General features: G+C 49.6%; 1 protein-coding gene across 14 annotated transcripts in view; it reads left to right on the plus strand.

The window, feature by feature from the left end:
• The first annotated feature begins 2,560 nt into the window (after positions 1-2,560).
• The window catches only part of NFYC (nuclear transcription factor Y subunit gamma), a 36,738-nt gene continuing 16,393 nt past the window's right edge, over positions 2,561-22,905 (plus strand). Inside the window, exons 1-6 of one of the 14 annotated variants that reach the window (XM_087760671.1) lie at positions 6,544-6,726; positions 7,925-8,062; positions 11,866-11,968; positions 17,243-17,356; positions 18,943-19,137; positions 20,928-21,040. In XM_087760671.1, the coding sequence (XP_087616797.1) occupies positions 19,080-19,137; positions 20,928-21,040 (171 nt within the window). In that variant the 5' untranslated portion in view covers positions 6,544-6,726; positions 7,925-8,062; positions 11,866-11,968; positions 17,243-17,356; positions 18,943-19,079. Of the gene's footprint in view, positions 2,740-6,405; positions 6,426-6,543; positions 6,727-7,924; positions 8,063-11,865; positions 11,969-17,242; positions 17,357-18,942; positions 19,138-20,927; positions 21,041-22,221; positions 22,508-22,905 lie in introns of those variants that run through there. The other 13 variants (XM_087760669.1, XM_087760665.1, XM_087760670.1 and 10 more) reach the window with 13 other exon arrangements.

Consider the following 22,905-nt stretch of genomic DNA (forward strand, 5'->3'; position numbering starts at 1 on the left):
GCATCGAGTTCAAACCTCAAACCACCCAGGTACAAAAGCTGCCGGTGACCCGCAGCGCCAGGGCTGATGTTCGATTGTCCTTCAGGTCTGTTGGTCTTCCAAGGAATCCTTTGGCAACACCCAAACCACCAGCTCTCCTGTGCCAAATCATCCTTCTGGATTTTCCTTTCAGCGCAGAAGACAAGGTTTCTACAGGGCCACCAGAAATGTGTGGACGTGTATGGGCATATGGATATATACTCTTAAATATACTTAAATAGCATATAGATGGTGCGCAACTGGGAGAGGTACCAGGTGGGACGTGGCACGTGCAAGCTGGGTTGGGAGCCGAGATGTGGCACAGGGGGGCAGCCCCTGGACTGACCCGCCCCAAGATCTGCCCCTAAATAGCCTCTTTTTTCCCCCAAACCTACACGGCAGCGTGTCCGTGTCCATACATAATTTATACCCAGGTTTTTCTTTTCTACACTGTGCTTGGGGATAATCGCCGCAAAGCAACAGCTTATCTGGGAGGAGTCCAGAGGGCTGCGGTAACGGGAGCCGCGGGGACGGGAGGGGGCTGAGCCGAGGAGAAGGGCCAGGCGCGTCACCTCTGCTCTAAGAGCCGATTTTCCCTGAGCGTCAAACAACCTCAGCCCTCCCAAAGCCTGGCCCCGGGGCGCTGCCAGCGCGGCGCAGCTCCTCGGGGTCCCATTGCCGGCGCGGGAGGGAATCGGCTGAGCAGGTGGCAGATGTCGGTTAAGTGCGAAATCAACAAACCGCGAACAAATTTATGCAAGCACCGATAAAGCAGAGAGTGGAAAAGTGTTTGGGGTTTTTTTTTTGTTTTTCTCCTCCCTTTCTTGTTTTTCTTGGCTCCTCCACGTTTCGGGCTGGCTGACACAGAGACCTCTGTGTTCGCAGATGGCTGCGATCCTTCTCGGGGAAGGCGAGCGGCTCCAGACAATGCATCCATTGCTGCCGCGAGAGCAGGTGGGGAGGAACCGGAGCATCACGGGCGCAGCGCAACAGCACACAAAAGGATTCAGCAGGAGGAGGAGCGGGGTTTTGTGCAGAAACCCCTCGAGCGGGGCCCGCTCCCTGGCTGGAAAAACAGCTGGGTGCTTCGACAGCTGTGCCCGGCAGCAAAGTCAGCAGCAGGGCCGGCTAATTGATTTCTAAATGAGTCATTTTGAAGAGGGGCCGTACAGCATTGCATATCATCACCCTCGAACGTTACAACAAAAGGAGGCTAGCTTAGAAACTGTGAGAATTAAAAAAAAAAACCCAAACAACTGTAGCATGACTTTTATTTCTCTTGGCTGCCTTGCAAGTGCCCTGAGGTCACGAAGTTGCAAGGCTTTCAATAAAACTGCAGGAATTCGCTGCACGGTATCTCCCGCTTCAGTACCAACGCGTAGTCTTCAGGGCAGCCGAGCCCCGAAACCGCAGCGTACGCAGAAATTTGTCCCGTTTCCTACATTTGGGCAAATGTCACGCAACAGAAACAACAGATCCGAACTCTCCTGTTTGCAGGACGCAGGAGGGCTCTTCTCCTCTCTTGCGCGGGGCGCGAAGCCCACAAGCACCATACCAGACGTCACCAATTTTGGAGACTCCGTGGAAGCGCAGCAGCCACGCAGGACCTGACTTTCCCATCCCAGATGCCATTTAAAGCACCAGATGGGCAAAGCCTCTTTCTAGTTGTAAATTGGACGTAAACAAACAACTTGGGCACCAGAAAGACAAAGAAAGGAGGCAAAGATGGAGTCACTTTTCAGGATGCGCGTTTTCATGGGAAAAATACTGAAGCAGCATGAGTCATGCTTCAGTGTAACATGTCCCCGAGCCAGAGCAGCAGTCCCTGGGAAATGAGTTAGCTGGCTGAACTGGAGCACAGACTTTTGCTTGAATTGGCTCCAGCTCGGGTAAGATAGTAGCAGAAAGTTACCCCGTGATGATAGATCAGAGGCCTCTGTGAAGAGTGTTGGACAGCTCAGTGAGGTTTAATTTGGACAGCTCTCAGGGACGCGGCAGGCAGGGCTGGAAACCTCCCTGGATGAGCCAAGAAGCTACGGAGGAGCAACTCCTCCACCGTGGCTGGGCTGGCTGAGGGATGCAGAGCCTGGGTCCTGGGAGGAGCCCCGGGCTGTGACCCCTGTGTGGCCAGGCAGCTGCCTGGGGAGAGCCAGGACCTCGGGGATGGTGAGCAGCAGCGGCAGCTTCCTTCAACGCCTCAGCTGAGGGACGGGGAGCGAGGCGGCGGGCTCCCTGCCCCGCGCCAGCCCACCTCGGCCTAAGGCCTCGGCCTTGCCGGAGCCCAGGCCCACACAGGCCTAGGCCGGGGGACGACCTGGGCCAGGCCCTTGCTGCACCCAGGGGCTTGGCTCCCCCTCGGGGCACGGCCCGCACCCGCGGCCCCTCACGCCGAGGCCTGGGCCCCGGCTCCGGCCTGCCCGGCCCCCCCCGGCCCCGGTGGATCCTCCCCCGGTTCGGCTCCCGGCCCGACCCTCCCGCCCCAGATCTCGCGAGATCAGCCCCGGGTCAGGCGCCTGCGCGGTGCCGCGGCCCAGGGGAAAGGGGCGGAGCCTCCGCACCGCCGCCTCACGGATCCGCCGCCATCTTGTTTCTCGGCCGCTGGGCGCTCGCTCTGCTCTGGCCGCCCCCCTCCCCCTCCTTCCCGCCTCCCGCCGGTCGGGCCGGAGGCAGCGCGGGCGCCGGGCGGAGGAGGCGGAGGAGGTCGCGGCGCCGGCCGCCCCGGTGAGTGCGCGGGGAGCGGGCGGGAGGCGGCGGGGGGAGTCGGCGGCCCGTGAGGGGGCGCGGGGCGGGGGCGGCCCGGAGGGGTTCCCCCCCCCGCCCACCGGCAGCTCCGCTCCGATTGGCAGAGCCGCACCGCGCCCGCTGATTGGTCCGCGCCGGGGGAGGCGGGTGAAGGAAGCTGCGCGCTGATTGGCCGTCGGGGAGCGGACCGGGGAGAGGACAGGAAACCGAACCGTTTCCCCGCGCGGCCCGGGGTGGGGGAGGGGCGCGCTCGAAGCTCGCCCCGGGGCGGGGGGGGGGGCGGCCGGGCCCAGCCGGGAGGGAGCGGGGCCCGTGCGGTCCCGGGGCTGCCGGAGCCCCTGGCACCCGCGGGCAGCGCCGGGGCAGGTGCTGCCTGACGGCCGGCGGGCAGGGCAGGGCGCGGAGGCCTTCCCGGGGCGCCCGGTACAGTCCCTGGAAGCGGCGGCGGCAGGCCCGATCTCCCAGGCCCCGACAGGGAATTTGCTGCCGGAGAGTTGAGTTTCACGTACCGGTGTTGCTATATTTTACCGATTTTGGGGTTTTTTTTCCCACCCAAACCTTCTCCAGAGCCTGCCCCAACACTTGGTGGGAAGAGGGGCAGGACCCGAGCCAGGCCGCAAAGCAGTCGGAGATAATTTGTGAGTCTCTGGTGAATATCTGAGGGATTGTTTAATCTCTGCTCAAAACCCAAGGGCACTGAGAGCCGTGAAAATTATCTGCGTGTGAATATGGTCTCCCTAGATTATGCTTTTTCCTGAGCTGAGAAAATGAAAGAAATGCCCCCCAGTAACTGGTAAAGCACTAGACGTTAAAAGCAGCATGGAGGTGGCATGGATGAAAGCTAATTCTTTTTGGCTGGGCTGGATTTCATTCAGGGTGGTTCGTTCTCCGGCTGCGTCGTTAGCTGTGCGGGGGGTCAGGGCTGAGGGGTGGGCACACGACAAGCGGGGTGGCAGGACAGCTCTTCGGTGGCAGGGCCGGCTTACACTTCGTGTTGGCTGAGCTGTGCCCCGGGGCTGGCTCCAGAACCCGCAGCTCTGGCAGGCTTCGGGTTGCTCACAGAAGAAAGAAACAATAGCGCTGGCCACTTCTTCTGGCATGTGACTCTTCATATCGCCTTTTGAGACACTTGTCTTGCTAAATATTCTCCACATACTTATGAATAAATACCTCTTGTCTGTCTCAGTAGCTGTCTGAGTGCGGGCGATTAGAAGAGAAGTCTCAACTGGCTTCACTTGCGATACAGAGCAAACAGCCCACAAGCACGCGGTTAACTTTTCCTCTAGTCCTATATCCAGAAAATAAACCTCCTGGGTCATCAAACATCGTTTGCTGCTGTTGCCCTTGGCAACATCGCGTGTCTTTTCTTAGGCTTACCCGTGCCCTTCTTAAATTAGGTTACGTTTTTGGACTAGGCTACTCCTGCCGGATCTGTGTTTGTCTTCAGTTGAGCCGTGCTCCAGTACCAGCCTAAATTCATTTGGGCTCAGCTTACTGTCCCTTAGGCATTGGTCATGGCGGTGACAACCTGATGTAATCTCACGTCTGGCAGCGCCCGCTCCATCATAACCACATTGGTTTTGGCGTCACTGTTAGAAGGGATCGTTTGAGGCGCGGGCTCGTTTGAGGCGCTGGCTCGTGCGGGGGCTCGTGGCCTTCGGGCCGCTGTGACCATGCCGAGTGGAGGATTCAGACAGGTTTTGGGACGAACGCAGAGTTTTTGGTCAAAGCAAAAAGCGGTGCCTGGAGCCGGACCTTTGAAACCCCGGCACGGCACGGCGAGCTGTTCGCTCGGAGCGAGGACTGAGAATCGGGTGTAATCCCGCCGAGGCTGGCTGGGCGACCTCGAGCCAGTCGTTTATCCTGCACGGCCAACCTGTTCCCTCTCGTTATTTTGTACTTTATAAAGATAAGTCGTATTTGTCAGTGTACGTTCTCATGCCATACGTGAATAATGTGCAGTGACGCTGTCTTAGAAGTGCCGCAACCTGCAAAATGCGGCGACGGATGACGGTTACTGGGTGAAGAGCTTTTCCTTATGTCTTCCCAGCAGCTTTCTAGTTAAATCTTTCAAGTGGGATTTCGGCAATTCCTGAGCGTTAGCTCAACTGCCCCGCGTGATTTCAGAGCAAGAACGGCTGCAATCACTGAAATAAACCCTTTATCGCAGGGATTCCCAGAATTAATTTGTTTTTTTTTCACTGTCCTGAGGAATTATGAAATACCGTGAGAGCAGCAGCCGTTCCCGTGGCCGTGCTGGGCCGTGCCCGCGCGCAGCAGAGGCGCTCTCGGTGACGGGGGGGGGGGGGTTGCGTCGCGGTGCGAGAAGGCGCGCGCGGGGGATGCGTTTGGGCGGTCGTTACCACTCCAAATACCAGGCAGGCATTCCTCGGCGCGGCAGGAAAGGCGGTGGGCTGCTTTGGGTTTGTTTTGCATACCGCCTGAAAGCACCTTGCATACCTCTAATAGTAAGCATACCGCAGCTCCCAGGCCCTTGCTTTTATCTCAGGAATGACATAGGAAGAGAACAAAGCGTTGCAAAGTAGTGTATGTTTTTTTAAGACCCGTTTGAACCTCTTTTATTTAATACATCACTGGGAAGATCTATTTTGAAATTAATCTTTCCTTGCTATCTGATTCAAACTAATTTAATCTGCAGGACTAGTAAATCATCGGCTGTGCTTCGTAATATTTTTTCCTCTGCTGCTCTGTGTGTAATCCCGTACGCACGTTATTTTCAAGCGGTGAATTCTATCTTGGAACGCAGCTTGAAATCCGTTCGGGCGTCGTTGGTAACTTGCTGGAAGTTGTGTTGCCTGCAAAGGGTGAAATATCATCCGTGCTTCCTGAACACGCCGTTCCCAACTTCCAGCCCGATCCCAGAGCTCCCGGAGGGCTCCCGGAGGCTCCGAGGGCCACGAAGCGGGGCTGGCGGGGCGTCGTGCGGTTAAAGGTGCCGAGGGGGATCTGCGGGGCGCCGAGGGCAGAGCTCGGCCAGCGCTCGCTCCGCTCACCGGGGCGTCCTGCAGGGAGGGACGCCGGCGGCGCTCGGTCCCTTGGGGCGGCCAACCGGGCCGTTTGTCCGTCCGCACGGCAAACGGTCGTTTTTAAAACACCGGGATGATTTTTTTTTTTTTTTAGTCTCTCTGTGCACGTCACGGGGGTTTTGACGCAGGCCGCGTCGCGGGTGGCTGGAGGCGGGCGGCGCCAGCGGCCCCTGACTGCGGGTCTCTGCCCCGGGAGGCGCCGCTCCGCACCGGCCGTCGGTCAGCCCCTCGTTGGGAGCGAACCCGCCGGAGCCCAGCCCGTCCCGGCGGTGCCCTGCGGCCGGTACCGGCGGGGTCCGGCCCTTCGCAGGGAAACGAAGCCTTCGCCCTGCCCGCGCGCGCCCCCGCCGCTGCGCACGTGCAGCCCGCGCGCTGCCCCGTGACCCGCCGGTGCGTTCTGTGCGTGTCTGGGGGTGGGGTGGGGGACGGTGGTGCTGGTGGAGTGACAGGCGCGCGGGCCAATCGGCAGCTGCCTGACGACCTGCCCCCCGTCGGCTGGACTAGGAAGGGAGCGGCCAATGGGAGCCGCCGGGGCGGGCGATGAGGGCCCGGCCGCCGCGTTGCGGGCGGGGAGCGGGGCGGGCGGGCGCCGCTCTGACCCCTGCGCCGCCTCTCAAGGTAACTTTAAAACAGGAAGTGGACGGCGAGGTTGCGCCGCCGGCGGCAGCCAATGGGCGCGCCGGGCCGCGCCCCCCTTCGGAGGCGCTCAGCCAATAGGCGCGGGCCGGGCGGGCGCAGCAGGGTAGGCAGAGCGGCGGCTGTTAAAGGGGCCGGCGGCCCGGGCCGGCGGGGACGCGGAGTCCCGGCAGGCAGCGGTCAGCTCAAAGACAAAGGGATGGCGGGGAGGCCCGGGGGCCGCCGCGCCCCCGCCGCAGCCGCTCCCCGACCGGCGGGTAGGGCCTGCGGCGGCCGCGGCCCGGTAAGTTGATCGCGGCGGCCGGAGCCGCGCTGGCTGGGGCGGGGGGCGTCGGCGGCCCGGCCCGGTGACGGGGGAGCAGGCCCCGGCGGAGGGGGCTGCCCGCCCGACCGGCCTCGGGGTATCCCGGCCTTGTGCGGCGGGAGCAGGGGGAGGCGGCGGGGGGGGCGTGGGGGGGGGGGGAGCAGCCCGGGGGCTCCGGGGGGCGGCGGGAGGCGCCCGGGTCGCGGCGGCGGTTGGGGCCCGCGGCTGAGCCCCCGGGGCGGCTGGGGGCACGGCGAGGCCGCGCCTTGCGGGAGTCGCCGCGCCGGGGCCGGTAACCGGGGGCGAAGGGGGGGCGGGGGGGGCAGAAAATGGTAGCGCCCCCCGCCCCGGGGCTGCCGCCGAGCCGGGGCCGGGGGGGGTCTCCCCCGGCTGCCCTTGGCGGGGGCTGCCCGGAGGGCTCGGAGCCGGCCTGTGGGCACCCATCAGAAACGGGGATCCTGGGGGGCAAGGGAGCCCCCATCGCCCCCCAGCCGCCAGCCAAACTCCCGACAAGTATAAGCCGCCCTTTGTTTTGCTTTTTATTCACAAATAAGCACTGAAGGTCATCGGAGCCCCGCAGCCCAGCGGCGACAGGCGGAGGAACGGGGTGCGAGTGTGTCTTAGCTTAGAAGTTTCCCAGCATAAAGGGCTTTCTCGGCTCTGCCGGTGGCACCCCCAACTCCGGCTGGGCTGGGCTCTTGCACGGCTCTTGCCGTCAGAGCGGTGCCGCAGCTGAAGTTGCTGGAGCTAGGCCTTCCTCCGCTAGCACGAGTGACCTTGAAATACCACGGCTCCGAGTTTGGAGAACGAAGGACAAAGTTTGTTGACGGCACTTTGCACCGAAAAAAAGACTCAAAGTTGAAAAATGAAGCTGCTCCCGAGGGCCGAGGGCATCGAGGACACGGAGAATAGTTTGTAGATTAGAAATAAAGTTAGTTTTCAGCAAGGAGTCAAATCACATTGCAGACATTCCTTCTCCTCCGCTCCTACTGAGAGATGCTAAATGTTGCTGTTATCGTCCTTGCTTTCTTGCTTTCTCAGGGCTGAACTGGGTGACACGGCTCGAGTGTTCTCAGTCCTGCTTTTATCCCTTCCCCCCCCCGATTGCTAATTGTTGACCTTAAAAGTCCTGTTTTGAAAATCAGAGGTAATTACGTTCTGCAACTTGTTTTTGTAGGGATGTTAGAAAAGTGGGCCCTGGCACATGAACCTGATCTGTACGTCGGTGTCAGCTGCTAACGAAGGACTGCGTCTTGGGGTTGAACTTCAACCTGAACGGTCTTTGAATTGTTACAGCCTTCAAGTACTATTTGGGGTATTTTAATTTAAATTAAGACTAGTGAATAGCATTACCTTGTCTCAGGCAAACCTTATTCAACTTTCTGTGGCGTCTGGCGTCTCATATTAGTTTCAATCCGAGAAGGGGGCAGGATGAGAAACGTCACCGTAAGTCCTCTGTTACTAATGGTGGCTGCTCCGGTATGTTAGTGGAATAGCAGTAACTTCTGTAGCGGGCTGTCGGCCAGAACCGGGGGATTTACTGTGAGTGTGAAGGTCATTGCTAGCATCTTTAAGCAAAAATGAGACATTTTAAATTTTTTTTGCCTTGACATTGGGATGCATTCAGCAGCTACGTGCTTTTGGGGGTGGCAGAAGGCAAGGGAATCTGCAGCTACAGTAAAATGAAATAAGAAATCCGACAGAGGTCTTCGTTACACCCAGTGTTTATCATATTTCGTTGCTTAAGCTTGCAAGAGGCTATAGCTGTGTAAGAATAGGTGCTGCTTGATTTTTCTAGGTCAAGAGCAGCAGGAAAAACCTAAAGCTTTTGGTAGCACTGTAAAGGGATTTATTAACAAATAAGACCAGTTCCTGACTTTTTCTTGCAGCACCGGAAAGGAAAGGAAGGTCCTTGGGGCCCATTTTACGCTGCTCAGTGAAGTTCGTTGTGTGTCCTCTGTGCCCCAAAGGTCTGTGGCTTTCCTAGTAGTTTTACCTGCTGGAAATGCAGGCTCAGAAAACAGGCTTATCTTTTTGTTTAAGGGACTTTTCCATGCTTGTTTCTTGTACTAACTTAACTGGCAGTGCAAGTAGTGAAGGTTTAAAGGACCAGTTTATTGTGGGAAATTGCTGTCCCTGGGTTGAGCACCTCGGTGGCGAGGAGGAGGATGCATGTGGGCCTCGCTGTGCGGGTGGCGGATGCCTGCAGGAGGTCACCTTTCAAGCCAGTGTATTTGGGTTTGTTTGTTTGGTTTTTTGGTTTCTTTTTTTTTTTTTTTTAATCGGACTAATATCTTGCATTTATATAACGTAGCGTGACATCTGTATCTGTAATAGTGTCGGCACATGAAGCAATTTCTTAATTTCAGGGCTTAGCAATCTGCCCATGTTGTAAGTGAATTACATTTGTATGGTTGCTAACTTAAACTCTTTAATTATTATGTTTTGATAAAGAAGACAGTTTACCTTATGTTTGAGAGGGTCAAAAAAAGTAGCAACTGTTACAAGGGGCACTGACAGCAAGATCAAACTTCAGGATAGCTGCCAAAGCTTCCCAGGAGTTACAGGAAGGGTTTTTTTGGTTTGTGCTCAAAAACTTAAGATTTTTTTTTTTTTTTACATGCGGAGATCTTATTGGGGGGATTTCTTCCGTTGTCTGTTTATAACTTGCTCTGCTATTTGGTCACTTCCTGATAAATCAAAATGGGTCACTTCCAGTTGTCTTTTTTCATTCGATGAAGGTGACCCAGAAGGCTGTAGATCTGCATGTTTATAATACAGGATCATTTTTTTAAAATAAAAAAAAAAAGAGAAAGGCCTGATTAGACCATCCTCTCTGCCTATTGAGCAGTACAGGTTCTGCTTCATTTAAGTAAGATCTGCTGATCTCAGGAAGCAAAAGTCTTATGGTTGTTTCTATGAAAAGAACTATTTTTAACTTTTTCAAGGTGCCATTTGATAGTATAACTTAGAAAAGTGAGTAAAGAAAGTAATAGGCATGTCAAATATTAGAATAATCCCTATAGAATAATAACCCTGCAGCCCCCTAAAAGCAGTACATTTATTTGACTTTTCTACCCAGAATAACAAAGTTCACAGAAGATGTGCCCAGTTATAGGCTGGCACGGCCTTCCACTCTGCTTTAAAACCGTCACAAGTTCTTGCGAATAACTCAATGTTTGTCATCCACGGTTTTCTGGGTTGTATCCGCTGCTGTCCTGCTGCGGTTTGAATCATTCTTTCTGCCTTTCCCTCTTCCCTCTCTAGCAGGACGGTGGTGGTTGAGCCGAAAAATGCAGCAGAAGAGCAAAGAAACACGCTCCACGTAAGGCTGCATTAAAATTAAAGCATAACTTTGCCCTAAATGTGCCGCAGCATCTGTGTGTTAGCGCAGGATCATATGACGGCTGGCTGCTCCAGCTGCTGCCTGGGTCCCCGGGTAGCCAGGAGGTTAATAGCAAGCACCCAATTTAGCTTTTTCAGCCAGTTAAATTGTGTGGCTGTCAGAAGGATGAGAAAATGTGAGGACACTCATAGGACTTTCTATATAGAAACTCTTAATTTGATGCAGAATTATTTAGAAATAATTCAAAATATTAAGGACTAACATTGAAAAAAAATAATAATTCCCCAGGCTGAGTGTCTGTTCAATCCATACTGTCTTAACAGGCATTTTGCTTGTGCTCCAGAGCAATAAACGTGTATGTGGCACGATCAGAACTTCTGCTGCCTAAAATACAAAGTAAGAGAAGTGGGCAAACCAACGCAAACGCTGGTCAGACCCCTCTTGCTTTTGCGAGCTGTTGGGGTCAGCAGTCCGAGGTGGCCTCTGCGATGGGTGAACTATCATTGGATTTTGAAATATTTATTTTCTGAATAAATTGAGCTTATCACTTAGTTAACACTGCTGATGCCAAAATAGTGCCCATGGGCCTGAAAATACTTTTGTCGGCTATCAACTTTGACTTATTAATGTACCATATGCTGTGTGTATTGTATACATTCCGGGTCTGTGACGAGTACTTTTGTGAGTACCTGATGGCACTACAGTTGTGAAATGTCATTCCCATATGGTCCACGTCTGGGCGCGATGCCTCTGAGAGCAAGGCACCGTCTTCGTGTTCCTTACTAGATGTTTTTTCCTATAAAAGTGCAAGCACACAACTACTCAAGACTGAGACCATGTAATTTTGTTAAGGTGAGTTTGGTATCGCTTTTTTTTCTTGTTATCCTCATTCAGGTTACCGCTAAAGGGAAGCGAGTAAAATGCATGTATGGCAGGACTGGGAAATACGTTGTGAGGTGTGTAGCTTGTAATTTCTTTTAAATTTATGAAGTTGCGATACGTAACATCAATTTTAGGCTAGGTTGGTTGAGATCAAAGCCTGTAAGGTGAAGTACACGATACGCAGTATTGTTTTGGTATGTGCCAACTGTTTTATCGTGTGAAGTAGACTTGACTAACTTGAACGCGCTTTACTTAAAAGAGTTTTTCCATTTCTGCTGGGTGTTTAATTTAGGAGCTGGAGAGGCAGCACGATTCATCTTAGACACTTGTTGTTATTTGTCTGGGAATTTTCTTCCTCTGCTTCATACTCTGTTTGCTTGCCTGCCAAAATTGCACTGCAAAGAGCCGCTATTTAATAATGTTTAGCTGTTGAAACACCAAATATTGTGTGACCCTTGTGCTCTTTCATTCAAAGAAGAAAGGAAAGTAAAATAACCAGTACAAACAACAATTCAGATTATTTTGTTTGCTTTACCTTTTTAAAAAAAACAGCCCTCTGCTATTTTTTTTGTGGTGTTCTAATATTTGCAGCCTCATTTTTGACGCGGTGCTGTGCTGTGGGGAGGTCAGTTCTCTATTCCGTAGCATGGTTTCTGGTGCCATGCTGTGCTTCTGGTGGGTTTCTGATACCAGCCTCTAGTGTATTTATGTGTGCTCCCAAAACCCTGCCCGGCGTTAAATCCAGTCTGTGTGTTTCTCCAGCCTTTCTGTGCACAAACTAATGTGGACTGCTACCGGACAGAGAACTTTTAACGGTGCTGTTAGGTACAGAAACTCAATGCTTCTGTAAAAGTAGGCATTATTCCTGATTTTTTTTTTTTCTCCTGAAGGAGCAAAGCCAACTGACAACTCGCCTGCCCGAGACTGCAGCGTACCATTGTCTGCGCTAGCAATTGCCTTTAACTGCTAGGTCACGCTGTCTTCTGTATTCAGGTATGAAACTCAACACAGTTTCTCTGGGTGCTCATGTGTGCATTCAGTAAAACGCCTGTGCTGTGCACTGTCTGTGCTGTTGGATATTCTCTCGTCCTGTGCAACTGAAGCAGCTTTGGAGACTCAGTTCTCGTTCCTGCCGAGCATGTAGCACGTGCCTTCCTGCGAGGCCATTCCCAGTTCAGTGCCCAGTGAAAGGTACTGTCTTGCTTGCAGTTTTATGCAGCTCCCTGCAAGATCAGGGCTGTAATTTCGTAACAAACTCAGTATCAGGAAGGTTATCTGGCCAATTTCTACTTTGCATGAATGAAGTTGGGGTGGTTACTCTGGCCCTGCCACCTCCCCTCCCAAGGAGCCGGGATCAGCTCTGCCGCTTGCACGCTCTCCCTGCTGAGTGGGTAGCGGAGAGGCAGCTCTTACCCCAGTGTGCCGAAACCCAGCTGCCGAGCGTCCGGGGATGGGAGAAGGGAGGAGTGGAATTCCTGCTGTAGGTACTGGGGTGGAGAGGGGGAGAGCAGGAGGCATGCCCGTGTGTGTGATCCAGCAAAACATTGATTGCAATGCTCTTAGCAGCAGATCAGCAATGGGAGTGGTGCAAAGCAGATTTGGCCCTGCCAGCTGCTGAAACCAAACTTTGCTGGTTTAACGAGTTGTCTGTTGTTGGAAGCGGTAATCCAGATCCCGCTCCCTGCCTTTGCAGCTGATGTGGGCTTAAATTGAACGCTGTACCTCACGTGAATGAAAACAGAAGTAATGCGTTAGGTATTGGGGAGCTAATGTTCAAACAGTGCTTTGAAGATAGAATAATCTACTGCTAAATATTCATAGAAAAAAAGGGCTAGAAGGCACCTGAAGAGGTCGTCTTGTTTATTTTTTCTGCCCTAAGGCAGGATCAACTCAACTTAAACACAGTTTTGCAACGTTCCTTTAAAAAACCTTTAGCAATAAGTACTCAGTATCCTCCGTAGGTAATTTCGTGCAGCATTTAACTAGCCTATTATGTTCAATTTTAATTTTATTGAACAAGAGAAATCTGCAAATACGCACCTTATCCAACAGCCTAGGATGATTCTCCCATCAGCTGAAATCAACCACTGCTGGTGCCAGCTATATGCTTAGAGGGTTGTGTGTATGCAATACCAGAAGAGGGAATGGATAAAAATAAAACTGAGGAATTGAAAAAGATTCTTATAATAGCACACTGGAAGGAAGCGCTTGTGTTTTGAATTATGTTGGTTTTACTGAAAGCCTCTTGAAATTGTTTTTAAAAAAGTTGAAAGGTTATGTTTTTATCAAGAGCAGAACCTCAGACTTTCCTGAGTTTGTGATCATCACCTTTTTCCGCTCCCTGAAAGGCTGCCTTAGATTTTATAGCACTGTTTTATAGAAATTGAAGAGAGTTCCCATATCTTTTGGCTAAATCACTTTAGTATTAAACTTAAAGTCTAAGACTTCTGATTTTGGCCTGTGGTTTAGCTATAACTTTATCCATAAGTTGTTGCCTGTACATGACGATAGAAGTTTTTATGATTTAATAATAACAGCATCATTGCTGCCGTGATGTGCTGAAATAATTGTGCTGTATATGTAATGCTATGGATTATATAGTCAATTATGTTTCATTTTTAAAGTGTTCCTCCTTCCTTTTTATTATGAGTATTGGGTTTTGTTCAAAGCTGATCTTGTGTCCAAAAAACTTTGTATAAATCTCTATAAATGCGGTGTTCCTCCTCCTCCCCCCGGCGCTTGTTCGGGTAATGTTTTATAGGGAAAACCTTTTCTGCGCTGTCTTGTTGACATATCAGAACTGGAAATGAGTCCCAACGGGATATGTACATTGAAGCGACTCCTTTTAGAGGGCGTTTGGCACACGTAACAATGGCAGCACGTGCCAGCCTGGCTCCTTCCAAGCCCCATTCCCATTCGCTGGTTTTTCTCATGGAATATCATGGAAAACATCAAGAGCCAAAGGCTCGGGTGTCGTAACCCTGGATCCTTGCGTGCTACGGCTTGTATCTTTCCTTTTGCTTTGGCAGGGCAAGGCATGAATCTTCTTAGTGGTTTTTTCATCTGCCACAGTGCTTTGTGCCACGCTGTGGCAGCAACTTATTTTTTTAGACCTCTACAGCATTATTTCAAACTTGGTTTGTTCAGCTCTTGGTGGCAGCTATCAATTCTTCATCAGAAATGTGCCGTGGAGACAGGGTTTGCGTCTGGTTTTGATGGGACTTGAAACTGGGATGCCTCGTTTCATAGCTAGGAAACCTTCTGTAGAGGATGATGGAGTAGTTGTGTGCCTATCTCTGTTCCCGGTGGCCATGTGGAGACCTTCTTCACGTGCTCTCTGCTTGCTGTGTCAGAAGTCAGGTGAGTTCCCTTGGGAAGTCTGGATAGCTCTTACTGCTTTCCTGATCAAAGCCAGAGCTGTGAGGAACGGCAGGCGCAGAAAGCGGGTACAACGCAAAGTCCATGGCACTGGTTTGGAAGAAATACCTGTCTGTTTGCAGTGCCGGCTCTACTGCCAACATGGCTCAAGTTTCTGAATTGCATTATTGGTTTAAAAATTTTACACAATTGAGCGCGCAAGGCCTGAATATTAAGGTAGAAGAAAGCATAGATCTCAAACGCAATTAAGAACTATTTTTACACCACCGCTGCCAGCCACCAAAGCAAGTAAACGTAATTCTTGGCTGTGGTTTTGGCACCTTTGTATTTCCAGCCATGCTGTGCACTTGTGCCGCTTGGCCTTTGCCTAGCGAACATGTAGTTTGGAACTGTAATTGATCTAAATTTGATCTTATTTCATAAAAGGAGACTCAGCTGAAAATATCTGTGTTGACTTGAGTAGATCTTAAAGTAGAGAGAACGTACAGTGGATCGAGGCATGACATCTCTGAGGAAGCAATTTTAGACCGTTAACATGACTTCTCAAAGGTTTGTTGTAAAATAAGATATCATTGGGCAAAATGTCATGGAAAACAGGTGCTGTTGATGTGCGGTACAGAGGCAACCTTTCAGCACGGCTTCAACCATGGCGATTGCTGTTGTAGGCCATTTCAAACGCGGTGTATATTCTGCATTTGATATTCTCCCGCTCAAGACAGTATGGCAAATTGCTCAAATTGAGAGCAGCGCCTCGCAAAGGGTGCTGGTATGTGGCTTTCTCTCCGAAGGCTCCTCCTTTGCTCGCCTTTAAAGAAATGCGTTACTAAATTCATATAAAACCGTATTTATTCGTCTTGTGAAACTAGTTCTTGGTTGCTAGATTGTTCGTCCTGATTCTGGCAGGATCAGGTGTCTGGCGCTTATTGCTACACAGAGCTCATTCTTTAGATATGCAAGTGTGGCTCTGCACATTTTACTTTTAAATCAAAGGACAGGCTCCCAAAACAGAACGCTACAGTTTTGAGAGTTAGTGCATCAGACTGGAAGTATCACAGAATGCCGGGATTAGTATTTATTCTAAATATTCACTTTTCAACTCTGTGGATCCGTTTTTAATTCTTCAGACTTCCAGAGTTTTTGCTAGGTGCTGTGGCATTGGTTTTTATTCTTTGCTAGTAAAGATGGTCTATTTTTTTTTTTTAAAAAAAAAAGGAGCTGCTTTGCTTGTTTTCTCTTTTTCTGTGGTACTGCTTCCTAATAATTAACTTGCGAGTTTTGTGGGATAATGGATGTTTTAAAACCAACAGCATCTTAAGAAGAGTAGGGGGCGAGGATTGGGGGTGTGGGGGTCTTCTAAATACAGTCGATGTGGAGGTGTTAAGTCTGTATTTGTGTGGTGGCAGAATCTGGCGGGGGATTATTTTGTTTTGCAGTGGCAGTTTTCAGAAATATTTGTGTGTTATCCTTATTTGTAGCTATACTCTAAGTATGTTGAGGCAAAATGTTTGCCTGAGCTTCTGTCTGATTTTTTTTTAGCCTCCATCTTACTTCAGATTTAGCTGTCTTTTTAAGACGCTTGCATGGAATATGCTTCTGCTGCCATGTAATGCAGCGCGGTGTAAAACAGACTCTTTCCCATAACGTAAGTCATGGGAATATGACTGTACAATATGCAAAGAACCTGACATTTCTGATGCCACCAGGGTCTGTGGCACTTGGTGGTGTTGCTGAGTTAGTGCCTCCTTCATCGAGAGCCTCCAGGCTTTTCAGCACTTCCCTCCGGCATTCGCCGTTTGCATATCCCTTCAGATATTTGGATAAACTTCATTTAGATCTGCTCTCCAGCCAACTGACTTTGTTTGGTTGACTTCTTAGTCAAGGCCAGCTTGGCAGTAACTTAAAAGTAGGCACATCAGAAGCCGTGACGTGACCCTCGCTGGCCGGGGAGGTTGTCCTCCAGTTCCCGTTCCCAAGCTCGCTTGGCGAGCGGCACCGGCAATGCCCGGGAATGTCCCGTGGCTGCGGCTGGCAGCTGCTGCTCTGCTCGGCCCTTCCCGGCTGTCGGTTTTCCAGCTGAAAAGCTCTGGGTACCTGCTCCGGGTGGAATTGCAAGATCAGAGATCTTGGTTTTATTTGTGATTATACTGTAGCTTGTGTTTTCAATAGCAGGTTCTTGCTCAAGCGTGCAGATTGTAGGCATCCAGGGTGAGACAGCTTCATTTGACTGCTTCCCCCTTCCCACGGCATTAAAGAAAGAGCACAAGCTAGCATCTGTTTAAGAAAAAAAGAAAAACAAAAACAAACAAAAAAGCCCCAACCACACAAATAAACCAAGCAACAAAAAAACCCCAACGACAGACACTAGAGGTGTCTTCATGCTTGCTTTGTGCTCCTATGAAGTGAAGCTCTTAAGCGTTTGTCAGCTGCCACAGGATTTTGTAAGTTTAATGTTTGTAAAAGGTGTTCTGCTCCGGTGAGCAGAAAAGCTCTTAATTGCAAAGTGTTGATGTCGTGGTTCTTGAGATGTGCTTGCTAATCTGCTCTGTAATCACCTCCAGGCATTTTATGCGTAGGCCTCAGCTCTTTGGCCTTCAGTTTCTTTTTCCCTTAGTCTGGAAACAAAACGTTTGCCTTCATGGAGCATATTCCAGGCTGTGTGGTCTGGATTGGCTGTTGTGAAGCAGGTGTATCCCTGTCTCTCCTGGTCTTATACTCTTATTTCTTGCTGTGTGGGGGTTTTTTTGGGGGGGGTGTTTGTTTGCTTGCTTGTATCTAATTCAGTAAGTGTCCATGTTATGAGTTAGTGCGTTTTGTGTGTGTGAAGCTCCTCATCTAGATTCTTCTGCAAGAGCATCTCTGAATAGCATTTCTGCATAACCTGTTTTTTAGGTTGCAGGCTCCCGGGACTCACGCTGGTAGTTTAGCAAATCCGAGGTCAGCGTAGCACCCCTCTTTGCTTCGATGCAGCATCGGGCGCACCGGTGAGATGACGGCCTTTGTTAAGTAAGTGTTGTGCAGAGCAGAAGCGTCTCACGTTTGCAAAGCGCTTGCCCGGCTTCTGTACGGAGACGCAGCGTTGCTGCAATCGGCAAGTTCCCTCTGGTTGCGGTTACGCTTTGTGGCAACCAGGTGACGCAGGAGATGGACTTTAACTTCTATTATTCAGCGACAAGACGGTGTCGGAGTAGTCAGTTTACTCTTAAAACTTCTGAGAGGCTCTACCCTGTGTTACGTGAGCGCAACGCAGCGAGCATGGGGATCCTCGAGCACCTCTCCCCTTCTGCGTGGGGTTGGGGAGGAAATCTTTAGAGGAGGAAAGATGAAGCTCTAAGATTTCCCTGCAAACTGCCTATCAAAAAAGACAAAGGGGTTTAGCCACTGGTACTGTGAAATCAGAGGAACTGCCTCCCGGTTAGCTTTGGTGGCCTTACTTTCCGTTGCGTGCTTTGGTATTTCTTTTTGTTGGCGGTAATCGTGATATGAGGCATTTTTAAAAGAAGGGAACACAGCTTCCCCTTGGGTGAAGGAACTTACCTAATTGCGCAGGAATGGTTTCATTAGTAAAGTTTGTCTCTCGGAGCCAAGACTGTAGGTTTGCATAACAGTTTGGGCTTTTCTCTTTTCCTTACCATCCTCCCCTCATGCTTGCAAGCACCTTCCGTGCCACTTATGGATCTGTATTTTAAAGGGAAGAAATGACTGTGTAAATGTTCTGAGCAGTTTTAACCTGCTTAGGCTTTTATTTTGGAGTTTATAGTGATTTCATTCCATGAGTTTTTCAGAAAATCAGCCTATTGGTGACTCTTCTTTCTACTCTTACTCCATTTCCTAACAATTATCCTAAATGGTCACTTAAAGTAGCGATTATCCCTTGGGCCAAGCGTCGGGCTCTTCATTTTGCTTTCTGAAATCAGCCCTGTATTTACCTTGAAGATAGGATTTTTCCTTTTTTTTTTTCTTGTATTCTTCAACAGGACTTTTTAAGTTATAGATGACTGGAGTAAACCATTTCTAGCTCTTCCTGAAATGTGGATAAATACCACAGAGGCCTATATGTAATGCAAGAAATTTACTTTCGCGTGCAGTAGGGGGTAAAGCGGTGGTGGCGGGATTTTCTTCCTCTTTGTTCCTTTAGCTTTTTTTTTTTTCTTAACCTGTGGTTTCTTAGGGTTATATAGAGCATTATATTCCAGTACAGCATTATATTCCAGTACAGCATTTAAGTGGGTTGAATGCAAGTAATTTGTATTTTTAAATAAAGCCTTGAAAAGTTATTTGGCTTGTCTTCAAGATGAATTGCATCTCCCATTGCAGAAGAGACCCTGTTTAGTGTTGAAATACTGCCAGTACAGAGCAGATTTCAAGGACTAGCTTTTATTTATGTGCCTAAACTATTTTTTGTCTGCGTTTGACAATGCAGATCAAGGGGGGGGGAATCAAGTACCAATTTAAGACGCTCATTAGAATATTTATCTCTCTGTATTTTCTTATAAATACTTGAACTATCTTAGTTTGTAGGCGGATAGTATTATAATGCAAATAGTTGTTGAGGAATCATCAAGTAACTTGTCAGTCACTTATTTCCGTAGGTTCCTTACCTGGAGTTCTTCCTGTCTTGAACTCTTGCTTTGAGACTGAAAATACGATCTTCTGACCTCCTCTTTGTCATCCCCTGTCAAAATCCCCTTCGGCTCTTCCCACGCCTCTGTGTCCCCTTCTCAGGCTGATGAAAGAAAAATACGACTGTTCACAGAGTCTGCCTTGGAAAGTGTGGGCTGCAGGAGGTAACGAACTAATTGTCTGACATTCATCTCTTTGATCTGTTAGTAAGATTTTTATGGATTGTCGTTGCTTTGGAATAGTCGATTTTGAAAGTACTGGCAATCAACCGCTGCCTCCCATCAGTGTTTTTGGTTGTACGGTGATACTGTGCTTCCCTGCAGCTTGAGGAGGGACTGAAATAAACCTTTACAGGGCGGATCAACAGCAAACGGGGATCGTGCCTGTCTGCGTCAGAGCTAAATCTACTCTCGTGTCTCTTTCCGTTCCGTCACAACGCACAAATATCTGTGTGTATCTTGAGATCTTTCCCTATAGAAAATGTAACACGCTTTCTCTCTTGCTGTAAGTTGAGAGACAGAGAGACTTATTGTTTGTATATGGTGTGTGCGTGTCATTCATGGAAACTTCAAAGCTGCTCCGGGTGACCCTGAGAGCGCTTAACCTCAGTGACTCGCTGGCTGCCTCCGCTTCGCTCGCTTGAGAAGCGAGCGCTGACTCTTCTGGCGTTCACCGCAATGCTTTCAGTGCATGGGAAGCACCGAGTCCCATCTTGCCGGGTTGCGTCTCGGCAGGTCCTACGTGTGCCTGTGCTTTTGGCACGTCTCCCTCGTCCTTCCAGGCTGCGATCCCTGTTGGGAACCCTGCCGGAGCCGTGCGCTCCTGTCGCACGGAGGAAGCCAGCAAGGCTGGTCTTGGTGTTCCAAGGGATTCCCAAGTTGTGCGTCTGGCTTCGTTTTAATATTAACTAGAGCTGTCTTCAGGGTTCCTCGCCAAAAAGGCACAACTTGATGTGGGAGTTTGCGGGGGGGGGGGGGGGGGGAGAATTGTGTCAGCTGGAACTCAAAACGTGCCTGGACAGTGCCACGCGGGCTGGCGCCGTCTCGGTCACCCGAGGACGAGGTTGATCGGTGTCGCACAGCCTGACCTCTTCACCGTCTTCACTGCAGCGCAGCATGGCATATGGGAAAGTCTGAACCCGGTTATTATCCCTTTATTTTCTCCTTATAAGTTCCTGATGACTACCAATACGTACTGTAAATAAAGCCATTTGCAAAGATACAAGTCTTGATAAATGCCAGACTTGCTTAACATCCTGCAGTTGCAGAATACTAAATGACAGGCATGGGGCTTTTTAAAAGTTATTTCAATTAAAACATTTGAATTTTAAATCTTGCATTGTGCTTTTGACATTCTGCATTATACAGGCTGTTAATTTCTCCTGTTGATTATACCCAAGGAGAAGAGGTGTATTAAAAATAGTGTAAAGCCACAAAAACTGACACCTTTCCAATCGGCACAGAAGCAACTGTTTCATTACACTTTTTGGAAATAATCCCGGGCTGATAGTGACGTTTTGGTTTCAACTTGAGTGGGGTTTACCGCCATATCCTGCGCTGTTGTTGGCTGTAACAAGCAAAAGAAAAAATGATTTTATAATGGGCGCAGACTGGAGCGCGAGCTGTGACCGGTCATCAGTTACGTTTTGTAACTCCTTGTGAAAAGGCAGAGCTCTGATAGGGGAGGAAGGAGACTATTTTTGCTTTCAGTTCTTTTTTTCTTTAATGTTCTTTTTCAATCTTTGGAAAAATTAAATAAGAAAAACACTTCCAGAGGCCGTGAGTATCCCCACATTGTTGCTGTGAGACCTGGACTGGCATATCTTATTTTGACAATTTTCCAGAGCGATTAGCCAGGCTGGCCCCTTCCCGTATTCCTGGGACTTGGAAGGAATCTCTGGGAGCCTTTGACTCCTGCCTCCCTCATTGCTAACGCTTGTTTTTGTTTCTCTCAGCTACCAGAATGTCCACGGATGGTGGCTTCGGCACAGCCGGCAATAGCGATGCCCAGCAAAGCCTCCAGTCCTTCTGGCCACGAGTCATGGAGGAGATACGCAATCTCACAGTGGTGAGTGTCCTCGTCGCTCATGTTGTTTCTGAAGAACTGACAGCGAGAAGTGCCCGGCAAGATAAACCTCAGCTTGAACATATTCCTGCTGCTTATGGGATCCAGTAGAGTTGGCTGTTTACACACTGCAAGGTGGCCTGAAGAGCTGATAAATAATCATTCGGCCAGGCTTTTGACTATTGGCGACAACTGCCAGAACTTGAGATATAAATTGAATGCAGCTGATTCGTAGCATAATGAGATATAATAGTCATACTTTCAGCTCTTTCTGGACTAAACAAGAAGACAAAGTTGATTCAAAGGTTCTTTTAACAGGCTAAATGATGACTGTGGCTGCTTTCTAGAGAATTGCAGAGGAATTCTCTTCTGTTTGGGGGAAAAAGGGAAGTGATTTTAAAATAGCTACAGGTGTAAGTACAGCTGCCATAAGCTGTTGTAGCTAACAGAAGATTGGGATTTGAGAATACACCTCACATTGTACTTCTTGGACTGTTTAACTGCTGTTCAAATTCTGTAACGTAAAAAAATGCATGACCAGCACGTGAGGGACCCCTTATCCACACAGAAGGACAGGCCCCATCAGTACACCCTGGGAGACGTTACTGTTCAAAATGTGACTCTTGGTCTTCCCCCCCGCCTTCGTAAATTCAAACACTTGGCTATTGGCAGACAGTTACAATTTTGTGAATGAATTTTTGGGTTCAGACTTTTGTATAGAACTATTATGCTCTCTTTCAGAACTGTCTACTTTGACAACCCTGAGGTTTTGAAATTCACTTGAATGCCAAGTGCATCGTTCTCACATGTTTTATTAATTGAAAGGCATTTGATTAAAAAAATCGTGCATATGCTGAGAATAAGAATTGGACTAAATAGCTTCTCTTTTTTTTTTCCATCCCCAAAAGAGATGTGCCTGAGAACAAGGGCATATAATAAAAATGACTTTTCGAGAGAGATTGATAGATTACTGTGATACAGTGGTCCTGAAAGCACACTCCTGTGCTTTTGATGTAACTGAAAACAAAAGAACCCCAGTCAAAGATGGGCTGTTCAAAGTGAAAACCCCAATCCAGTAGTCTGCAGATAAGCTGCTTTTTTCAGCCTGTGTGCAGATAGTTGATTAAAGAAACAGATGTAGAAATTTGTATGCATAACCAGAATTAATTACTTTCCTCTTTCAGCGCAGTGAATTCTTGTGTTCCAGAGCTGTAGTTTGTCTTCATCTCTACATGAAAGGGGTTTATTCTACAGCTTATCAAGTATGGGCAGCTTAATTTTTAACTGTCGTATGAATCTATTTATTGCACTGCAAGCCAGTAAGTCATTGAAAATTTAACTGAGGACAGTGAAGGGGAGTTGGAAAGGAAAAGGCATAATTGCAAAACATTCCTGTGCAGTTGCCCGCTGCGCAATCAAATCCTGAAATTTATTGCGCGTCGTACTGAAAGTGCTCCCATGGACGTGGAGGTAAGTAAACTTAAAGCTCATCCACCTGTACTGCATAGCGGAGGTCAGAGCAGCTGTTTGATGGAAAGCCTGCTTTGGTTGCCTGCTTTTCAGGGCTATCTCTGCCTGGTTTTGTGTGTTTGCCATGTGCCACCAGTAGCTAAAATTCAAGGGGGAAGAAACAAGGGAGCTGCTTCAGAAAAACAAACCAGAGCTCCCTGTTCTCTGCCCTGTATAACAGAACGGACTGTAGCCTAGTCTTGGAGAAAAAGGAAACAGGACTAGGCCGAGACTTGCCTTTCAGCTCCACAATGAGTTAGAAGAGGCCTGTGAAAACATCGAGACCTAATTTGGAAAAAAGAAAAGATGAAGAATTGGTGTCTAAAGTTTGTTCTGCTGGGTAGTAGCCAGTAGTGGTC

Source organism: Nipponia nippon, unplaced genomic scaffold (assembly GCF_047370975.1).
Source record: "Nipponia nippon isolate SJK-2023a ecotype South Korea unplaced genomic scaffold, ASM4737097v1 scaffold_23, whole genome shotgun sequence".
NCBI classification, from domain to species: Eukaryota; Metazoa; Chordata; class Aves; order Pelecaniformes; family Threskiornithidae; genus Nipponia; species Nipponia nippon.